Source organism: Buceros rhinoceros, unplaced genomic scaffold, assembly GCF_000710305.1.
Source record: "Buceros rhinoceros silvestris isolate BGI_N320 unplaced genomic scaffold, ASM71030v1 scaffold7572, whole genome shotgun sequence".
Lineage (NCBI taxonomy): Eukaryota > Metazoa > Chordata > Aves > Bucerotiformes > Bucerotidae > Buceros > Buceros rhinoceros.
The window spans coordinates 40150-63499 of NW_010399399.1; the positions used below are offsets into that span (position 1 = coordinate 40150).

Here is a 23350-nt window from a genome sequence, read left to right on the forward strand (position 1 = left end):
CAGAGGAGGCCCACACAGCCTGTGAAGTCTGGCTGTGTGCTTCCATGAGTGTAGTTTTCAGTTAGATCACTGTCTCAATCACACCCTTACTCATTCCCACAAGAAGAAGAACTTGCCACCAGTTCTACATACTTTTGAAGAACGTTACCACTGGAAGACAAGGAGGGTCACTCCACAGAGTGTAACACCTGACAAGTTGCCCTTTCAACCACAAATCACCCCAGAGCAAACAATGCTGAAAACACAGCCCATGAAAACCTCAGATTTAGAGGATCTAAGATTTCAGGACATGTTTAGATGAGGACTGCTTGTTTCAAAAGGAAGAGTTATCTCACAAACAGGTAACTCCTGATGACATCTAATGTGACAGACAGTTCCTTAAAATTATCCTCCATCATCGGCAGTACTACAGCAGATAAAGTATTTTTTACTTTAACACTAAACACTCTGTTTGCACGCTTGATTAACAGAAAAAAAAGAGACATGAAACTGCAAACCGTTCAATCCAGACAGTGCATTAACAGACAAGCTGTGCGGTTTGCCAGGGCAACAAATTCAGAACAGCAGCGTTTCCAGAGTTACTGTTTACACTTACACGGATGCAAGTCTAGTTACTAAAATATTCATCTGGGCATTTTAAGATATGCTATACGATATAACTGCCTAATGGACAGAGGAGAAGGCTGTTGGCCAAGTGTGGTACCACTACCCAAATAAAGCTTGTGTTTAATTAGTAAGAGATAAGGAAAACCTCCTGATAATCAGAGAGAATTTTGAAATGTAACACTCATGTTTTTGGAAAAAAAAACCAAACTAGGTCATGAACCAAGCTGCCTCTGTTTCCTAGGACTGCAAAGGGGTTTGTTTTCTTTTATTATATCATCATAGATTGCTTTTGAGAAAGATTAACCAGTCTACAAATAATCCCTTGGTTTCGAGTTGCTTTAACTGATTCGCATTAAAATGTCAAGAAAGCATTTCCCTTATGATGCTCTTACTGTCTTTTCTCAGAAAAGATTCCCTCTGATGACGGACATTATTTTGCCTCTTCTTGGTTTTTAGATGTTGAACACTATCGGCCTCCTCAGCTGACGACTCAAGCTGGACTATCTCCTCTGCAGGGTTCACAGCAGGTTCAAGTATTTTCCATAACACAGTCCAGTCCTTTTTCATCGATATCTTTCTTTGTCTGCCTAACTGCAGCACAGCTAAAGCCTCAACCATGTGATGCAGTATCGTCCAGCTCTATCCTGATTTTTACAGATCTTTTAAACACTCAGGAAGCATGTTCAAACCTCCTTGCTCAAAAAACCTCCGGACCCAGGCTGAACGTTCACCTGCTTACAGGGCAGTGCAAAAAAATACTGTGCCATGGTAGCTGAATTTCAAGTTGGCACTGCACATGGGATATGATCCAGCAACTACTAAAATAAACAGAAAACTAGGTAGTGATTTCAGTGGATCATACCTCAGACTATCCTTGAAATCATTCCTCAGCATTCCCTTTTTAGGGGACTACTGCAACTAACTGAATAGCGCTGGCAGCGTGAAGAGGGTAAATACAGGCTACTCTATTCAACATGGGAAGAAGGAGTTTTCAGTGTTTGAGAATCGGGGGAAAACATAGGCAAGAATGGTACAATTGTGATGTAAAGAAACACCAAAATTAAACCGCTTACTTTTTAGAACTTCCATATCATACAGGTGACAGAAGGGGGGCTGGGAAGACAAAAAGAGGGAAAAAGAAAGAGGCACCGCAAGTTCTCCTGGTCATGATCCCAGACCAGGAATACCAAGTGTTAACAAGTCAGTGCTCTCCAACACTTCCCAGCTTTGAAGTGCTGACTGTTATTTGGATGTACCAACATGCTGTATCTCAAGTGAAGGTCAGCAGCCAGGATTAACTGATGATATAAGCAGGAGCATGAAATCGGATCATCAAGAAACTGTGGTGAACAACAGACTTCCAGAATGTTAGCACTTAATCAGATCTCAGGCAAGACCGGCCTCAGTCCCGTCTACACGCATCCTAGCAAGAGCTGGAGCTGATGTAGAGGCACATACACAAGAAGAGAACAAGGGAAGGTGTAAGACACAGCCCGAATGACCCCAGGACAATGTTGTCACTCTCATGTTGTTCCTCCCTACTTCCTGTTAGCACTCCCGAGGGCAATATGCAGACATTAATCACATGAGAGGACTCAGGCTCATGCCTGTACTAATCCACTTCCCACCTATCAGTATCACAGATGGTCCAGCACTGCAGTCCTTGCCTGAGATTTTTTGGCATGATTGTCACAGTAGCTGTAAAACCATTGAAAAATAAGACAAGTTTTCGGAAGTTTCTCTACAGAAATGGTAAGCAATAATTACAAGAGAGGTAGTCTGGCTTTACTTACCACCGGAGTTTGACAATAAAATTAGAAGTTTGATTTTCAGTGATTTGTTCTCTGTCTGGCTTGAAATTCATTCAAGCACACAGCAAAACAAGAGATATTTAGCAATACATTTTACAGAAGTAAATAGTACTCTGAAACATTCAGGCATAATTTTAATTTTTTTGCAGATCACTGCAGGAGAGCGCTAGAGGATCCTGAAAACAGCAGACAGAATTTGGGCTCCAGATGTCGTTACTACTGACTTCTTGACAGGCCCAGTCTCCTACACGTGCTGTATGGTCAACATCAGTGTTTACACTCACCTAGATTTTTCCGAAATTGCTAAATAAAAGATAAATCTAACACCATGGTTTAAAGCACAGGCACGGCTTATAACATACAAAGATAAGGGGTAAACTGGCATATCAGTTCTATAAGGTCATAGACATTTAATCCAAAACCACAGATGTGACCATTTCTACCATGCTCTAGCATATCCTTAGGAGAGCCAGTCAACAAGACTCCAAAGAGCACTTGTGGAAAAAAAAACCACAAAATCTGACTTTGGATTTCAGGACTGTTCTGGCCTGCTGGGGTGTCATCAACTTTTAGAGACCAAATATGTGATTTTTTTTCTTTTTATACATACAGTCCCACATATACAGGTGGATAGAGAGATGTGACTATATGTCAGTTGATGTCTCTGCCCTAATACGCACAGATAAGAAAAATACATATCAACTGAAAATGTGGTAACAACTTCAGTTTAAAAAAAGCAAACCACAAACCTTTCCCCCTGAACTCACTAAATACCAGCGTGTTCTGACTCTGTGAAGTTTCCAAGGTAACTGAGTAACATCTCTGACAGCTTAAGGTTAGAGCTTGCACGGACTTTTAACGTTTAATGTGCTGCTGTTGCTATGATTCCCTTTGCGCAGTGCGTAAGGGGAGACAAACACCATTTCGGGAAAGCCACAAGCAGTCCGTAAAGGAAAACGCACCTGCAGGACGGCAGATGCTGCTCGAGCAGCTCTCCTGAGTTACAGAGAGATCTAGCGACAGGCAAAGTAATTGTTTACTCGAGTGTCATTTTTGTTGACAAAACAAATTATCAATATGGTAATTTTGATTAAGGGCATATTAATGTTACTCCTTATTTCCCTTTTATATGGCCTGTTGCTTAGTCAGGTTTTGCTTCTGCCATCACCATTTAGAAGAACAGACACAGTCTCCCACCTATCAGAAACTAACAACAACATCTTTATAAAGGCATTTTCCCAGTATAAATTTCAAATTTGTAAAAAATTCATCAGGAACTCTGATTACAATACAAATAAGGTTTATATAAACATCAAATTTTCAAATCACTGTCCCCATCTCTTTTAGAACTCTCTCCTTACCGTAACAACAACAGTGCATGGAACAACACACTGCTGAAGTATTTTAGAGAGTACCCTCTAAGAGTATTTGACACGTACACCTCAACGAAAAGGCAGAAAAACTTAACATCAGGAAAATTACTTGCATTAGGAAAAGCTCTGCTGCAAATGCCTTTGCTACTTTTGTCTCTGGAGGTTCATTCCGGTTAGAGTGTAGTTCCAGCCCAACAGGCTAACAAAAACCCTTCTCCTAGCTGATGAAGCCTTGGGAAGCAATCCAATTCCGAATGCTTTGCTACCAAACACAGGCTAGCATGGGACATATGCCACCAAGAAAGCCCCATCTACTACAGGATTTATGCACCTCTAAATTAGGAATTGTGAAACCTAGCGTACACACACTGGCCTCCGGAGTGACATAAAACTTTCTGGGTGAGGCACCTGGAGGTGCTCAAGCATTCTGCGCTCTCTATACCAGGCACATGAGAATTGGGCACCCCAGAGGAGCTATGCAAACACCCCAAACATTAACCTGGTGCTAGCTAGTTGGAAAAAACTGAAATAAAATAGCATTGACAGTGCAACAAAGATCATCAAATACCCATCCTGCTCCATAGTCCAGGCGGACTCAAAGCTATGAGACCAGAGTCTCACAGTTCTCTTCCCAAATGAAGGCATTTACAAGGATGCTTTGGAGCTTGTTTTATTTTAGTATCTAGAAAATAGTAGAAATAGCAGTGCTTAGGCTCACACTTACCATGTGGTATTCGGCTATGAGTTTAGGATACAGGTTTGTGCTACCTGGACAGTCTCTAAATGGATTGATAGTTCCCAATAGCTCGACCATGGATTGGTTTTAAAAACACCAAGGAAAGTCCTAAAAACAAGGAGGAACATCTGGTAGCATGGCCCTATCCTGAAACTAACTGGCTTAGCTGTCATGGTATGCAGCACGGTATTGGTGCATGCACACGCCTTCTGGTCCACGGACTTGACCTGTGGGGCCACCAACTGTTTTGCATGAACCAGCAAACAGCTTGGTGGTCAGGCGCCCTTTGCTGCAGGGTGAAAAAGCATTTGAATACTGTCAGACTAAGTGTCATAGCTATTAAGTTACAGCACATGTGCAGGACTCCTGCTCTCACCACGTTTTAGAAAAACAGGACAACTAGCACAAATTACTTGATAGCATGCCCCAAAGTCACTGACAAAATCACTCCTGCTGGATCTTGAACAATCCAGAAAGCAGAACTGCTGTCCCATTTACAATTCAGAGCGAGCAAAATATTACACTATTCTATACAAAACACAACACAAAACCAAAACACAGCTGCTGGTTTTGCTGTGGCGTACTCATTCGAAGGGAGGAAGCTTTTGCTACCTACACTAGAGAAAAGCCCAGTGTTGTCAACAGACATAAAGCTATTTAGAATAACCTAGATATAAAGGGTCATATGAAACGTACACAAAGGAAAAAGGTCGTTACACATTCAATATGCTCCACCATTACACTTCCAGTAGTAGTGACTATGAAAAGGAATCTCACTTACGTCAAGTCCCAAGTACACACGGGGATTACAAAGTTAAGCCAACATCAAGAAGGATGAGACATTTCAAAACAGACAGCAGGGCAAAAGCGCCGCCAATCTCTTTCAGAACCTTTTCTTCAGAAAGTTTTCTTAAAACTATCATCTTTTAATAGTTTAAAAAAGGTTTCAAGTACGGACAATTTTACTGTCTAACCATGCAATTCCTGTCTAAGCAGACTCCCAGCATGAAATTGCTGAACTGTACATAAAACCAATTGCTCATACAAGCTTCAGTGCCCAAAAGGAAAGAAGGCATCAACACAAAAAGAAAGTTTACAAAGAACTTCTGGGTGATCCCAGAGCTGCAGACCAGCAAGTCCTAATTCTACAGAATGCAAATTGGTAGATGCTACAATGGATGAGGACATAAAAATGCACACAAATAAAACAGGATATAGAGAGGAAGAGTTGATGTGGCTCTTGCGGAGGGATGTCACGACATACAGCTCTTCTGAGTTCTTCAAAGAGTCACCCACTGTGCAGATAAGCATGTAACATTAAGCCTTTTGAAAAAAGTCTTTTGACAGAACCACTCACCAAACGCTCCTAAATTACCTAAGCTCTCATTAAACATAGGGGAAGGGCCTCCTGCGAATAACTAACTAAATAAAAGACTGAAATCAAAGGGTAAAATAGAAATTATGTTTTTTTACAACAGGTACATGTTATCAGCAAGCACCTCAAGGATCTGCTCTGCAGTCTCTGCTTTTTAACACATCCCTAATAGAAAGGAGCAGGCGGTAAGTTGTTTAGTTGGAATCTTTCTGTGTTGTCTGCAAACCAAGTATTCCTCGCTCTCCCCAAAGCAGAGTCCTGCATAAGCGCATAACCACTATTAAATGCATGTGTCTATATAAAAATATGACATGGTGGGGAATGACAAAAAACTACTAAGGAGCAAAGAAGAAAGTAATTTAGATACCTAAATATTTAAAGCTCTAGATAATTAGTTGGAGTTGTTTATATTTGCTTTTCCAAAATGAAATACTTTTTTAAACTACTTTTTTTTAGCAAGTAGTATTAAATGTTAAGTCGAGATCACATGATTTATTCAGGCTCTGGAAATATTCATACATCTCCAAAACAAATTCACGCAGGGTTTGGTCTACTATGATAACTGTGAGAGCTAGTTTATTTTTACAGACTGTTGCTAAAGCACTGGTGGACTAAAAATAAGCTCTGTCAAACAATGATACTGGATCCTCAATGTATAACAAATACTTTCCATAGATCATCCAAATCAGGAAAGCGAGAAAGAAATAGTAGGGACTATTAAGAAAGAAATAGTAAGTGTCCCCCCCCCAAAAAAAAACCCAAACACATTACACTGAATGCATGACAGCTTTTTATTTAACATCCTTACCTAGCACCGTGATGATTTTGCTTTGTGTTCTTATTTTCTCCCACAGGGATAATTTGCATCCTCTACTGGAAATGGAGATACCTGTTGCACACATCTTCAAAGCCCCGTTCAAGTTTATGTATTTCTCAGCTCCTGAGATTTTTCTCAGACCTCAGTTAATAAAAAAAAAAATATGCAATTTGCATGCTAACATTTCTACTTCACATTCGGAGATGGGAAACCAGCCCCTCTGTGCAGACACTCCACTTTCCCCAAAAGAACCCACAGCTACTGATGAACTTAAATCTGCCTTTCAGACATGCTGAAATAGTGAATTCTCTTTGTCCAGGCTGGATCTCCTATCCGGAAGAGTGTATCTGAGAAAGATACTGTTAAGTCACTGAACCTAAACTTCTTATTTGAAAGCTCCCAGGATCTTTTATCTCCATCTCTGTATTTTTAGTCAAAGGAAACGGATCCTCAAAGCTCAATTTCCAGTTGACTACTGCTTTTCTATGAATGCCACTGACAGCCCTTTTCAAATTCATTATAGATATCAATTTCAGAACTTCAGGGAGTGTTCCAGGCTCTGTCAGCTGAAGCATTATCGATTCTTCAGAGTAAAATCTGAGAGACAAATGAAAAGTAGCTAACTGGCAGAACAAAATGCTGCTAACGTGCGGAAGCTACATGGAACTCCAAACAGAACTTCTCATAGGGTCTCCCTGTCAATGAGCAACAGGAACAAAACAGATTCGACAGCAAAGTGATGCCTCCATCACCATCAACTACATTACACACACATCTCTGCCAGCTCCGGGGCCTCAGTTACCTTTCCCCACTCCCTCCTATCCCTTTGGTTTAGGTGAATAATCTCAGACCCTCCTACCCGGTGCCTGGACAGCTGAGAACAGCTCACCACTTTGCTCTAACGGTCAAAGTGCAAACTCTGCAAGAGACGCTAATCAGAGCACACAACCTCCAGCAGGTTCCCTCATGTAACAGCATTTCCAAGTCATCCACCAAAAAGGTGAATGTCTTCAACTACAAAATAACACAAGGTCTGTACAATTGTGTCCTCTCTCTCACGCACATACCTAATTCTACCAGTGTCAGCAGATTTAGGCACTGCATTGCTTTTTTTACTAAGCAATGATAAAACATAATGCTTCATCAATGCTAAAAAAAAAAAATAAAAAACCAAACAAAAACCTCCACACACAATCCTCTCAATGAATCAAAATCCACACTCAGGATTAGCTTCCAGAAAGGAACAAGCAACCAACTGAAGACTGCACTGAATCCTCATGATTATTTGGAAATGGGAGCAAAGCAAGGTTTTTCCTTTGTTTCTAACTGTTTTAGAACAGTAGTGGCATAACAAAGACAGGAATTCTATGGCAACAGACCACTGAAAATGCAAATATATTTTATATACTATTTTAAATTCACCCTCAAATATAATTTTGGTCAAAGCCAAATACCAATTAAAAATTATATTTATGGAACACTCCTAAGTCTATCAGTCATTTGAAGCCCACAGCTTTTTAACTATGGCTTTATGAACGCAGAGCGGCATGGTCTGTGTAACATGCACCGCAAGGGATTTTGTACACTGAGTGGATTTGCTGAGGTCTTTACAGTTCAAGTGAGACAGGTCAGATTCTCACCTCTTCCTAACCATATTACCAGCTGCATAAAACATTCGGGGCCATTTCACACCCATGGGTGACTAAACCTTTGTAGCAATTGCTTTTCCTCCTCCTTTGAAAAGAAACAGAACTGAGTCTAAGAGCTAACATTGAGTACAATAGGAACAGCAGAAACAGAGACACGTCTCCAGCTGAAGCTGCAACAAAGGTGAATGTCGGGCAATTAATCATTAAAAGGGTAGAAGGAAAAAAAATCATTTTTCTACATGATGTACATAGTAATTGTTTATAAATAGTTGAAGAGATTAGACATATTCCCACTTTATACTGAGCACCACCTGTAGGCTCTGTTACAAGGCACTGTCCATAAGATACACGATATTCTGAAACAAAGAACATTCCAAGCCTTGCAGTCACTAGTTCCAGGCAGAACGCACCATACTAGGAAATTCAGAAACACAAATAAGCCCCCGAATGTATTTTGCCTCTATAAAAAGCCCAGTTCTCTCAAATTAAGTGGCCTTTCAGAATTAAAGTCATTATAAATCCCATATGAAAGACCATTTTTATTAGAAGATCTTAAGAGCAAGATCTCATTTTGGCAGCAGCAGTGAAGACAAAGGGCACAGGCAAGCCTTGGAAAAACTGCCTCAGCTAAGATTGCCCAGTGCTTCCTACTGTTACACCATCTCTTCAGTTCTTTTAACTTTACCAAGCTATAATCATTCAGACTAAAGTTTTCCATGCTGGACTTTTGCCAATTTTGAGAGACATTTTTTGAGTGCTTTTAGCTTCTTCCAAAAAAGAGGCAAGGGAAAAATGTCTGTTCTTTACAGATTAATGAATTCCACTGACCTTTCCAACAGCTTGGGAGCACTAGCCCTTCAGAACGGGTGGGTCACTGAGCGCGTCTTTTTGCCAGCCCTGGGAAAACCCTCCTGAACGTGGCCAAGTACAACTGTTTATAAATACCGCTAATTTACATACAGGGAAGAGATTTTGATTTTAGCAACTCATTGATCACCCTATCCAGACACTATGCCGGAGACAGGGAAGCCCTGCGTGGGGGGGCATAAATGACTACAGGCAGACTAGAAGATGCACAAAGAGCCAACACAAAAGCAGAATTGGGAAGTTCCACCATGGCACTGAGACCCGGATAAAGAGGAGCAAAGAGCAAAGGTTGGCTGGTAAAGTGAAGGTGTGGAGAAGCAAGAGCAGGAGTTTCATCTAGGAGAAAATACAGGGGGGCAACAAGCCAACTCTGCACATTCCCCTCAAGAACTGGAATGAAACCCCGAATCGCTCTCTAGCAGACAAATGGGGAGAGTCGGTATCTGCAGAACCGTGAGCAATACATCCTATTTCCCTGTGGAGCACAGAGAAGATAACTACATCCTACCCAGCTAAAATAATACTCCTTAATTCAAACGACAGAGTCTGCTGGATTGGAATTTATCCATCCCGATAAAGAACAACATCTGGGTTTTTCCAACATACTTAAAAAAAAAAAACCACTAAGAATTTACAAGTAATAAAACAAAGTTAAAGGAAAATCAGAGACTGCAAGTACTGAAAGTCTTTGCAATTTTAATTAGGCTTTTCTGTGCATGCATTTTATGAGGACTTTTTGAAGTCACAATCACATACTACAACTTTCATAAAATCCCTGAGTTTTTTTCCCCAGCAAACAGTGCTCTGAAAGTAAATGAGTGCAGCACATGAAAAGGAAATGCATTCTGCAGACCTTCGTTGCAGAATTTAGAAGCTGTGCAACGGCAAGAGTTGAAGAACAAGAAAGATGATCCTATGGATGATGCAGCTAAATGGTGCACTTGAAAACTGGTTTTAACCTTGCTACTAATAAAATGGAGGTGCCAGAAAACCTGGGCAACTGTTTTAAGATCACAGAAATATCTTGTGGAACAACTATGGATACATTTGAAATATGAAGGGATAGAGAAGGTACTGTGAGAAAAGGAATTGATTGGGTTAGTGCCTCCAAATGAATGTCAAAAATGAGTGGTTACACTTGTCTCCCCTGACTCAGCTCATCCAAGTAGAAAATAACATTATCTTCTCAGTTTGCTGTGAAATTAAACTCTCTTGTAAAGAACTAAATGGAAAAATGTCATTCTTTAAACGTAACTGTCCACATCTTAAAATTAACTTGTACAGTCTGTGGTCAGCCTCTTTTAGTGCCTTTGCCTATAGCTCTGGAGTTCCAGCGCAGCAAGTAACTGACAAAGCTGGCATAGAACAGAGGCAGTTGGGGGATCACCAGGAACCCAGTGGTTCAGATTGTATAGTTGTCACTCTTGTACCTTTTCTAAGCAAACATTTGCATCTCTTGAAGTTGCAACATGACCCAAGGGCATCTCAGAGTCTTCTGTCATCTCTGCTGCCTTACTCCACCGCAGTCAGAGGTAAAACACCCTCGCCCTTCAACCCAATCAGAGAAGAACAAATCCGTAATGTTTAGGAGACAAAGCCCCAGAGAACTAATATTCAGTCAGTCCTTACCTCATTTGGTGGCACAATAGCAAAAGGCTGGATGACAGCTGCCAGTGGAATGCGAGCCTGTTTGGCCATATCTGAAGACGACGGGAAGCAGTAGGTAGTACATCGGATATAACGGGGGCTGGCGTGGCCTAGAACACCCAACACAGCATGCAGAATGAAAGGCTGTTAAGAGAAACCCACCTGTCTCTAAAACAAACCAGAAAACTCAAAACACCACCACAAAGCAACGAGTACACATGCTAAGTTAAACACGTTGCTTTTCTCCCTCCCATGCAAGCTTCCACCCATCCGTCCTCTTTACATGTCAAGCCCATTGCCCCTCCTTGTGGATAAATCTTTTCTTGCTGTTCAAGTGCAAAGCAGAGATTTCAACACATCAAGAACCTCCCCCCCAACCCCCCCATTATTTGCAATAAGAATCTCAACAGAGATGAGTTTGAAACAGATCGTATCTAAGATCTTAAAAGACAATAACGTGGATGAAATCCCCAGTGGAAATGTCAACACCATATATAAAGAAATGCTGCAGACTGACACAGACTGTTAAGACAGCTCTAATTAATGTATCTGTGTTAACGTTATCACGCTCATTTATCTTGCACTAAAGTCACCACGCCACTTCTTGAGTCACCACACCACTTCTTGAGGCACACATAGCTCAGATCCCCCAATGAGAAACTGCGCTGAGCACTGCGGACAAGAGCACTGGAAGGTGACAGGAGCTCAAGCAATCCACATCTTTACACTCCTTTTTTGACCATCAAGCTGCAGCTCTGCTCAGTTTCTTGAAAGGAATTTCTTTGTTCATCAGAACTACATTACCCAATTCTCAGATTTTGCCAGAAAAATCTTGAAATGTTTGTACGTTTTATACAGTTTATTTAAGCACTGATAAATACATGCTGGACTAAATGATACCATCAGTTTAATCCGTATTAAAATATCCAGTTTTGCTGCCAAGAGCAGCACACGGAATATCGTACATCAGGCTCTAGGCAGACGCAGAGGCAGATACATTGGCCAAAGGAAAAAATTAAGTCAACTAGACAGGTTGTAGGCTGCCCCTATGGCTTGAACAGAGTTTCCAAAATGTGTATCTTGTAACAGTGCTAGTCTCATTGCTTCTGCTAGCATCCATCTTCAAAATTTCAGAAGAATCCAAAAATAATCTTAATAATCTTCAACTTGAAATGTAAAACCTTGAAAAATTTTAAGCCAGGAAGAAAAGTTGTCTCAAGTATTCGTATTATTTTAAATGTAAGAAAGGGTAGAGAAGGTGTTAACCAAGGTGCAAGAATTCAACTCCCTCTTCCTTCAGCCCCCCACTTTTTTTTTTCCTTTAAAGGGAGTTTCCCATTCCATGTCCAATTCAGAGCAAGGAGCATCATTTTCAGATGAGAAAATTGATAATTGATAATTTAGTCTTTTTTTTTTTAATTATATTTGATTTCAACTAGAAAGACTCCCAAATTAGTAACAAGGACAATTACCTTGGTCTTCGATTATGCAGTCTGTGGTGACAAGAGGAGGAACCTGTCCTCTTGTGTTGGTAGCATAGACCTGCCCTCCCCTAGAGGCCTTATCATTTTCAATGACTTGAATCTGATGAATAAGAAGCAAGAAGCGTATGAGAAAGGTAAGCTGTGCACTCAGTTACATTCACAGTCACGCTGACTTCTGCGCCAAATACTGCTGCTGACATTGGCTTACACAGAGGAGCTATAAACCTATCACAATACAGGCTTCTGGGATGGTGAACAACTAGAAAATGATAGACACGGCTGAGCCGTAAAACTCCTTCACAGCCGTAGCTGTCTGTAGGAACTCAGGAGTAATGCCACACGTTGGGGTGGGTAAGACCTATACAGAGGGACCAAATGAGTTGTTTAGAGTGAGTACATTGACTGCCAGGACAGACCTTTTCAAGAGTCTAGCCAGTAAACTGGGGACAGTGATGGTGGAAATAAGTCCCTGTTACTAAATGTGGCCTTCCGTCCTCCCAGATCAAACAGAAGTGCAAGGCTGCATCACCTTACTCAGGTGAGTATGTTATCTTTTGTACGACCACAGTTGTGCCAGCTGCTGTTCTCTGTCGCTTAGTTCTCAACCACGCTGTCTTTTACAATCCATGTAATAGATCACCTTCCTAGCTAACGGGTATTTCAGCACTGGAACTGTATCTTTACAATGCACATGAATCTCTAATAATACCTATGGAAGTTCAGAAGCCTCTGTTGGAAAACAGAAGAAAACCAAAACTAGTCACACAGAGTCTATTGATCATTGTCCAAGGGCTATTTCCTAACACTGGAGATAATCCGGGGCCTGTAATGGTTTTTCACCCCCCAGTAAAGTTTTTGTATTGCAGTTTAAATATACAATACCTTCCTCAGAGAGCTTGTTATATCTTCTGCTTGATCACTTTTCCCTGCCTCCTCAGCTTGTATACTTTTGCTAACTCTTGCATTAGAAGGAAAAAGGTTTTGCTCCTAAAATAAATGTGTCCACTGGCTGAAGAAAGCAAACCTCTTTCAGACTTAGCTCTGCAAAGGATCAATGTACCATGGTATTCTGCAGTAAACTGACCTAAATATATCATTGTTCTTGGAAATTATTGCCGACAAAACCCAGATGCTACTTCTCACAGATGTTGTCAGAGCATGTATCAACCCCTAACATATGCAAGAACAATATAAATCAGCAATGGCTACAGATAAGAAGTAAATTTATCTGGCAACACTACTGTAATTATGTGATGTAAATACAGCCAGAGAAATACACATGGTCACACTTATTCCTCATTCTGAATTAGCTTTTTGCCCTTTGCAGACACTGACCCAGATCACGTTTCTTTTAAACATGTCATTTTGATCCTCTCTGTGCTGCTTAAACAAACCTTTTAACCTGTTTTAACATCGCTGTCATAGTCAAGGCTGTTTATTCTACGTGTGTAATTGAAACAAGACATCAGTCCACACTTTCACACCAGACCTCCTTCTCCCTGCCTTCACCACCCTTCCCTTTTTTTTTTTTTAATTAGACAAGACCATTTTATCCTTCTTATGTAAAATGCATCATACTGAAACACTAGGGATGATTGACTTATTATGGGCATTTGTTAACTATGCAGACACACACTTTAGGTGGCTTTTTCCCCACGCGCAATTCAGTTACAATTTACTGCAATTGCAGTTGCCACATAAATCTCTAAGTGATTATCAACAAGCATTTTCCAAAAATTCTAGGTATTTTACATCAAAACTATCACTAGATAAAACAAATCACCTTTTCTAGGACAAACAAATATCCCAATTTAAGGAAGCAGGGCTGCTGACTAGAAGACAGCATTGGGCTTTTACACAAATGCTTTTCCCTCGTCTTGGTGGAAGACAAATTCTCTCCTGTGCAGCAATATTGCTTCAGCACAGCAGTGGAAGATTCCTTCACCCAGACTAGCTTACAGTGTGGTGCTTAATACTTCTTTTTTAAAGCAGAAACTTCTAGGTCAAAGCTGCAGGACACAGCCCAACACAAGAATCCCGACTCTCTGAGGACCTTTTGACCTGTTGGACAATTGCCAGAACCAACAGAAGTGTGTGCATCAGAATGTGTTTTCCCCACAAGTTCAGCAGATTTTCTTGCTCTCTATTTCCATCAGCTGTTCTCAACAGAGCAATTAAACGCAGCCTGCATCTGACTAGCTGTTCCTCTGGCTGACAGCTAGACTCCTTTATTTAAGATGGACACAGCCATAACCTTGTTTTCTTTCACTAATGCCATTCAAAGAAGAGACACTGTCCACCGATGCACATTTGGGTATGCTTTGACAGCTGAGCCTCTTTAACCTGCCTGAAGCTTAAGCAGTAAGTCTATTCCAAGCCACCAAAATCTTTACAAGGCTGAAACAACTGAAAGGATGCTCAGGCAAATAATTCTAGTTGCCTGGGAAACTCCTGAAATCAAAGAGTGAGGTGGCTTTTGAGCATGGGACTTCTCAACATTTCCAGACTGCAGTTTTAGAGATCGCATAGCCATACTCTGCACAAACCCTACTTTAGGTGTCTATCTGTTAACTAAGTTTAGGCCTTCAAACTTCCAGAGTGAAAAGGAAAGGTGATTAGCTGCAGGGAAGGCAAGTAATCCTTCGGTACAGCTCACTGTCATGCTAGACTGCTGCTGAGAATTCCTGTTAAACTATTTGGAGTCATGATGGTATGTCCCATGTCAGATAAAGTCATAAAGCCTCCTCAGTACTAAAACTCATGTTATGCACTAACTTATCCAAAACTGACAGCAGTACAAAAATCACATGTAATTAAGAAACTGCAAAAAATTGGATCATACCTTGTGAACCAAATCATGTAAGTGCAATTTTGTTACAAAATGTTATGAGAACCCCCCCCAACTAAAATAAATACAGTATTAGCATTGTCATTCCTTTATCTTAAATGCAGCAGAAATTCACTCTCGGAAAAAATTAGCGCACATTACTTACTGGACTTGGAATAGAGTCAGGATCAAGCTTCTTCTGCTGTAGACCTGGGAGCTGTGCCGGACCCCCAGGAAGAGCACCAGGGTAAGACAGCTGAGATCCTGCCATCTGAGGTCCATAGTTTGCTGCAGAGTTACAAATGACAATTCATTTAAAGTATTTCAGTTGCATTATCAATTTTCAACATCAACTTTTGCCATACAATTCAAATCTCTCCCCTAACATCAGCCAATGCAAACCGGTCTGGCTAGACGGCTTTTAGTTGTCAAAATTAACTTACCTATATCAGGTGAAATAATTGTATTCAGTTACAATTCTTTATTACTGTAGTAAAGATTTTTGAAAGCTGCTTATGCCAGGCAGTACTATATAAGACCGAGAGCAATCTATACCTTTATGGAGTATACGAAAATCTCAATTCTGCAGTACATTGTGCCTTCACCAATTACTAACCAAATAATTCAGTCCCTGATCCAAATCAATCTCCGTTTCCCTGTAACACTCTCAACAGTGCTCGACTTTTGAGCAAGAGCATAGCTTGCCCTGAACGTACTGGCTGACATGGCGAATCTTTCCGCTCTACAAAAAGGGATTAAATTTTCATTTTTCCAAGTTGGCAGAACATCAGATGTGAAGGGGTGCAGTTCCACCAGTGATTCTCCATGCTTGCTTTGTTTTCAATTACATAACAAGCATCCTTCCTTACCTTGCTGCAGATGATAGCCAGGCCCTGGAGGTTGTCCTGAAAGCTGCTGCAAGTTAGGATTTGTGGGGAGAGGTCCAGGGATCTCATCTTGTCTGGCCATAGGAGGCAGTGATGGTTGAGCACAAAGGCCATTAGCATTATTTGCAGGTGGAGGAACCTGTGATCCGGGTGGTAAAGTGATTTGCTGCTGAGTCGGTGGTGGTAGTTGTGGACCCTGAAAAGATGCTGGATGCCCAGGAGACAGGTGACAGCTCGGAGCAGGGCCAGGACCTGAACAAGAAACTGCATCAGCTGAGTCAAAAACAACAACTTACAACTTACAGGCAATATTGTATCCCACACTGACGATGCTGCATTATGGGGATACGGAATGCCTGTTCACATAAATCTGACCTCACAGTTTAAGTCTGAACTGATTCAGACATTCAATTTTATTTCTTTTGGCTCTGTTTTCAATAAAGCTTTACAGCTGGGGCAGATAGAGAAAGAAAGAGGGAAGCCAGCCTTTGACAAGTGTTGATTAGAATACTCATAAACCATACTCACAATACTCACATTTTGAAATAGTATTTAACTTCATAATGTGAAACAATATTCTTTTTGAGTAATAATCAATCTTTCTGACGTGGCATGCTTTGTTAGTCTGCTATTAGCATTTCACCGTGACAGGTTTGATGGAAAGTAAATCCACCCATTTTATCTGGTTTACAATAATCTTCTGGTTTTGATGATAAAAGGTGAAACATGCGGGAATTACACTGTACACACTGGTGAAGAATAGTATGTTGTTATTTATAAGATCCAGAACTACAAGGACCCTTGAAATAGGGTTTGGGTTTTTTTGAGACTTACTATCTTAATACTTATTACTTTACATAACTTACATTTTTTAAATTCAATTTTTCCTCAAAGATCTAGGGCAAAATAATTTTCAAGAAAGCTAAAATATAACCAAAAGTAGATATGGAACAAAGCATGTATTAATATACAAATACTGAAATGCATCTTCTCTCAGACATAGTAACCGAAAAAGATACCACATGCAAAACACGAGCTCAGGTTCTCAGCTGGTACAAACAACACTCCAGTAGCTTTACAAACTGTGAATTTCAGCACTGTCAACTTACATCAACTTAGACTTCAACTAGCTAAGGAAAAATCAGAACAAAACCCAGCACAGAAGCAGAGTTGTAAAGAATCCGTGTTTTCAGTGTTCTAAAGGGTATCTTGACCTTGTAGCGGGTGATTTGGTAAGCAGCAACATTGTATTTTATGTAATTACTGTTGAAGGCAATATAATGAAGGCAGGAAATTAAAATAATTACTCTAAATAATGTGAGTTGATATATATATGAAATGCTCTAGAGGTGCTGGGCCACACTTCACCCTGTACTCAAAGAGCCAAGTTAACTGTGCACTCGCAGTTCCTCCATGTTGAATTTGAGTCTAACGTAATTTTTCTAAGGTGAAGAAGGTGTAAGTTTTCACAAGCAATTGTACAGAGGGTCAGACCCATGGTAGTTACACAGGTTTCATTCAAGTCAAATCAGCAACTTGTAAACATAGGGTAGGAACATGATAATAGTATCAGCGCAGTCTGAACCCAGAAGTTCACCTTTACACCTATCTTCAAAAGATACCAACCACCAAAGTGATCCGTAATTTAAAAATTCATCCTCCTGAACACACTGGTATCAGCAAAACGAGATGTTACTGAATTCCACTCCTCTAAAATGAAATGGTTAATTTCAACACGAAATGCTCAGGAAAAGCAACTATAGATAAACAGAGAATTTGTGGTGTGAAGTAATTTACATGGAAGAATCATACAATGACACGTAGGTTTAAGATGTTTTAACTTCAAAACAAATGCAAATAAATATAGATGAAAAACTAACTATAAGAGCTGGACAAAAAAAGAGTAAGATAGTTTCAAAACAGAGAGAAACTCTAAAAAGCTGAGAAAAATGAAACCCTATCTGCATATTATTGCTCATGCCTTGGCTGTTACTGACTGGAGTAATTCAATTCAGAATTAACCCGAGAATATAGATTTAGTTAATAGGATGAGGTTAAAAAAAACCAGATACCTAAGAACTTGAGCAAGAGAGGGTGGTCAAGGATTTAATTTTTCTGTTTATACAGAAGTTCAGAAGTTTCTAATTACCATAGCCTTAACAGCTTTAACCGGGAACAAGTCAGTGATTACCATAGCTATTTATCTCCATGCTGCCGAGCTGGTTAGCGAGCTGTGTTGTAGATGAAGCGGATGCGGTACTTGGATAGGCTGGCTGTGGCTGATGACTGTAGGGAGGATAGGAAGGTCCTGTATTGCTTGGAGGTGGAGGGCCTTGAAACCTAAAGGAAAAAATTAGTGCAGTTATGTAAGAAATTTCAGAAACCAATCGCAGTTGTAGAAGATGTCATGTCTTCTCAAGGGTGGTGCTGAAACAATTAATTAGAACAGCCAAACTCTTAAGAGCTTGCTCACACTTTGCTCAGAACATATACTTGTATCAAAACAGTCACGGAGCACAGACAGTTTGCACTCTTTGCAAGACAGAACGTTTGCACACTTGTTAGGCACAAAGAAGAGTGAGTACGCCATGGCAAAAAGAGAGTAGTAATGACTATGTGAAAGCTGGAAGACCAAGAAACACGAGTTTCTGAACATACTGCATCATTCCATCCCCCTTCCATGCTTATAAAGGAAGATTCCCTACCAGGGAGGGGTGAAGAAGATTAGGAGAAAAATCTGTGAAGAGAAGAAAATTAAGTGAGAAACTGTTACGGAGTTCCCTGTAGCAGAGGAAAAAAAGGAAGGTACGGCTAGGTTAAAGCTGCCTCACGATTATCAGATATGGAAAAAAATGAATGCAAGAAAAAAAAAAAGAAAGCGGTAACACGTGTGGTTTAAAAGATATGTTCTAACAGACTATTTCACTCTGAAAAAATAAGGTCTCAGCCTACATGCCAGGCTACACGGATTTTCCTATTACCACTTCAGAAACTGAGGAGCAGCCTAGCTACCACAACAGAAGTAGAATTGACCTTCCTTGAAATTCTGACGTGGAAATTTTCTGGCCTAGAACACCAGCTCTGAGCAACATGAAAATAATCCAAGATCAGATGAAACGGTTCACGTGCAGCTGTCAGGGCAGTGACTGGAAGCTAGGAAAAAGAATCAGTATTTTGCTGGGTGGCTCACGACAGCTTGACTCTGTTCACCTCGTTTTTTCACCTTCAGGATGACAACCACTTCTCCCTATGCTTTAGTACATTGTCTTTTACAAGTTATCACCAATCTCTTTGGTCCTTCTTTACACAGGGAGAATGCACAAATTAAACACACAATTAAAAGAGCTAAGCATATTTAGCCACTTATAACTACCTACAATATAACCACTGTGTAATAGAGCTTGGCGATCCCCTTGTACGATCATTTTTCCAAGATTTCTTTTTACAGTTTCCACTTGTCCCTATTTTCTCCCTTCCCCACTCCTGCCTCCTTCACTTCTTCCTGGGAGTTCTGGAGGCAGGAGAACAGCATTTCAGATCAATCTTCATAGTCAATCGCAGATCTGAGCCAAAGAGCAGCATTCATCCATCCAAGAGGACATAACAAAACTGCATTATAACAAGTCTTTAAAGCACCCTAGGGAGACACCCTAACAAGGCAGGGGGGTGCCAGGGGGACTACAGATACAGAGATACGCATCAGCTTCTACTGGTTGCTTCGCTGGCAACGACTAATTTTTAAGTAACAACTTCCTGGTACCTTGCAACAACAGAGAATTAAGACACCAGAAAGAGAAGAAAAAATTAATGCCACTTCTGTATCAAACAGCACTGAAACACCTTACTGCTGCTTTGAAGCAACAGGTCTAGAAGCAACAGGGACAGCAATAGAAAGAGATCAAGAAGAGAGAATAATTAAAAATAGAACAAAAAACGCATGATAAAGACCTGAGCTGCTGTAAAACGCAATTGATTACAGATCACACTGCACGATCTGGCAGTTTAACATCACGGGAAACCGAACTAGAAGGTCCGGTTCAGAACTGGAGTAAGTCAGAACTGCTGAAGGTAAAAGGGATGTCACACTTAAACGTGAAGCAGCTGAAGAGAGGTAAGAGGGGTCAAATAGCTTAGATGTCATGTATTAATTCTTGTCAGTCACCTATGTGGCTGTTGCCCTGGTGTACCGGGTCCATTTTGGAAGCTGGTCTGGCTGAATTGATGCATACCAGGTGGTGGAGGCCCAACAGGTGCCGAAGATCCAAAAGGCACAGTTGATTTTGGCACACCTGTAAAAGGAGAATTACTTTTATGTAAGAACCCTGTAAGAAGGCACAAGATTGCCGAGAAATACAAGTGTATGGCACTGCTCTAGCAGTAAGAGCACCAGCTCTAGGTGGCCCTGCTTGAGCTGGAGGTCCCTTCCAACCTCAGTCATTCTGTGATTCCATCAGAAAGGACAGATCTCTGGTCAGCTATAAAAGCAGACATGAAAAAGAACAGATAGTAAAAAGGAAGCAAATAGTAGCCGGTAACTCTCCAGAAAAAGAACACGAGAGGGTGAGTAAGTAAGAAGGAAGCCGGAATGAAAGAGACTCTGCAGTTCCATTTGGGATACTGCTATTTCCCTGTCGCCCAGTTATCTTTACAGGTAGAAGGAAAAGGTCCCTTTAATTTCAGAGACCCTTGCCAGAAAAAAACTTGAAACAGGCTTTAAAAAACAAAAAGCCTCCGTATGCAGAACCTGTAAACCTATGCCAAAAATGGGTCTTAAATCAGATCTAGAACAGCGACTGGGAAGAGACTAGAATATATATAAGCAGCAGGGCTGAATAAACAGCTCTTCAACCTGTATTTCATGAATTATTGTCCTTTAAATGATTCCAACATTAAAAATTTGTTTGGTACCAAAACTAGTATTTTCCCCAAGTATTGCAGTAAGCCAATTACCAGAAGAAGTTCTATCTTCTGACTAAATTCAGCATTGGATTGAGCTAACACAACTCCTGCTGACTTTAATAAGAAGTTTTGGAGAAACCAAGTAAAACATCTTTTTTCTGTTTTCATAACTCAAAAATCAAGGATACCACAGAATAATTAAAAACCCCTCAATATACTTCTGTCATTACCCTACTCCACCATCTCAAATACTAAATTTAATGTAACATGAGAATATGAATGTTATTAAAAATTTTACCAAATACATGTTTTTGATTCCTTAGAGAATACTTCAGACATCTTGACTAGTTTAATTTTTCCCTGTGACATCAGGCAAAATACCGAGATGGTCCCTCTTCCTGCCTCCCTATCTTGGCTGTGTGTATTGCAGACTTAGCGAGGGAAGAGGAAACCTTAATCTTTGGCTATTTTCCACAGCCTCAATTCACTACTCTAGCACCCCCACTTTGACTTTATTGAAAGTAGATCAGCTTGACCTACATGTAGCAAAATAGGCTGAAATTCTGTGCTCTCAAATTAATTTTTTTAAACTTTAGCCATTTTATATTCATATATTACACTTCATGAAAGATTTAAAAATGTACCAGTAAATTAAAATTAATTAAAAGCAAAAGAGCAACAAAGATAACCACATTTATCTGCTGGATGTCAGTTAGGTTATCTGTAGCATGATTATGTTGGTAGCAGTAAAGCAAATATCCCCTTTTTTTGTACCAAGGTGCCCCTTCCTCACAGAAAGAAATTGCCTCCTGAGTGGCTAGAAAGCAAATGGGCCCTACTTCGCACACATGATCCAAACACACCACCCAGTAAGCAAGCTCAAGTAGAACACCAACTCATACCCACAGGCAAGCTTGTGTCCAAGAACACAGTAGGACGGAGAATGAAGAATATGAAGAACATAACCCATTTCTCAGAGCCTGCTTGCCATAAACACATATGAGTTGACAAACATTTACTTATTCATGCTCAGTGTAAAACTGATAATTTTATGCTGACACAAGTAAGAGAGAGAGACGCAAGATGCTTTCACAGAAAAGCAGGCTCTGAAAACACATTTTAAGCCAATTTCATACCTGATTGAGGTGCTGAGTATGAGGAGTTAGGGTGCCCATAACGAAGTGAAGAATTAGGTGGTCCTAAACCTGCAGAAAAGCCTCCTATTCCTGGCTGGGATTGGGAGTATGGAGGAGCTGCAACGTAACCTTGTTGACTCATGATGGCAATATTCTCACTCCCAGTACTGAGTCCTCTTTCAGAATCTGCAAAAGAGAAAGTGACACCTGTCACTACTCTTCACTCTGTGCATTTTAAAAGGCTGTGCACTGTGTTCCCAAGAAAGACAAAAGACAGATTTGAGAGCAAAAAGAGGACCTGGAAGTCAGGGGGAAATAGTGGGTTTGCTTTTGGTTGATTGGCTTCCTCAGCACTACCACATAGTGCAACAATTTAAACAAATCACTGAATTTATCTGAACAGGATTCACCTCTCCCAGGCCCATGGAGGAAAAAAACCTGTAAGCAACGGATGTACAGGTGGAAGAAAACTCAGACAAAAGTCCCAGAGTGTTCTCTTTACTGGTAAAACCCGAACTTCTGCTACACCTGAAAAATACTGAGTCCCACTCTCCAAATACCGGATATCCTAACAAACACACTGAAAAATCAGGAAAGGCAGAGAGACCAGAGTATGAAACTCCTCTGCCAAATCTTTCTCCTGTCCTAGCATATCTTTTTTTAGAGAAGGTATGGACAGCTTCCCATCACATCTTCTACATCAGCCCCATTTCAAGGAAGTGAGGGAAGACTCCTTGCTTTTGATGCTGGTGAAACAGAGAATGAAGTACAGGAAGGAGAGAGATCCTACTTTCAGCTGTCTTCTGCATTACTGGCCCAGGCCTGAGCAGCCTTTTTAGTACAGGACTCCATAGCGTGAGGAAATTGAGCACAAGGCATTCCACAACTGAGAACCTCTTCTCTGAGCGCAGTATGGCCTCAACACGTTCTTCTTGCTACTACCAGGCATCTTTTCCCTAAGCTTTCACATCTTGGTTCTGTTGTTGTTAAAGAAGGGAGGAAAAAAAAATCCCCAAACAAAACCCAAACCAACCAACACCCAAACCAACCAACCAACAATAACAACAAAATGCCCTAGTCACACATTGCCTGTGCAGCTCTAAACCACACTCCTCAATGTGGCAGAAAATTTCTCAGGTAATCTTAGGGAGTTAATACTGCAGCTATCTGAAGCAGTTTATCTCCTACTTCTTAGTGAACAGGGTGAACGCAGGGAGAAGAAAACAAATGTTTAAA

At 40.6% G+C, this 23350-nt stretch overlaps 1 protein-coding gene across 1 annotated transcript in view; it reads right to left on the reverse strand.

Moving 5' to 3' along the window:
* SEC24D (SEC24 family member D) overlaps positions 1–22256 on the reverse strand; it is a 41090-nt gene extending 18834 nt beyond the window's left edge. Inside the window, exons 1-7 of the mRNA XM_010131443.1 lie at positions 22115–22256; positions 20242–20368; positions 18271–18419; positions 16062–16331; positions 15359–15480; positions 12354–12465; positions 10864–10991 (exon numbers count right to left, since the gene is read on the reverse strand). Of these exons, the coding sequence (XP_010129745.1) occupies positions 10864–10991; positions 12354–12465; positions 15359–15480; positions 16062–16331; positions 18271–18419; positions 20242–20368; positions 22115–22256 (1050 nt within the window). The remainder of the gene's footprint in view (positions 1–10863; positions 10992–12353; positions 12466–15358; positions 15481–16061; positions 16332–18270; positions 18420–20241; positions 20369–22114) is intronic.
* Between the last annotated feature and the right edge of the window lie 1094 nt (positions 22257–23350).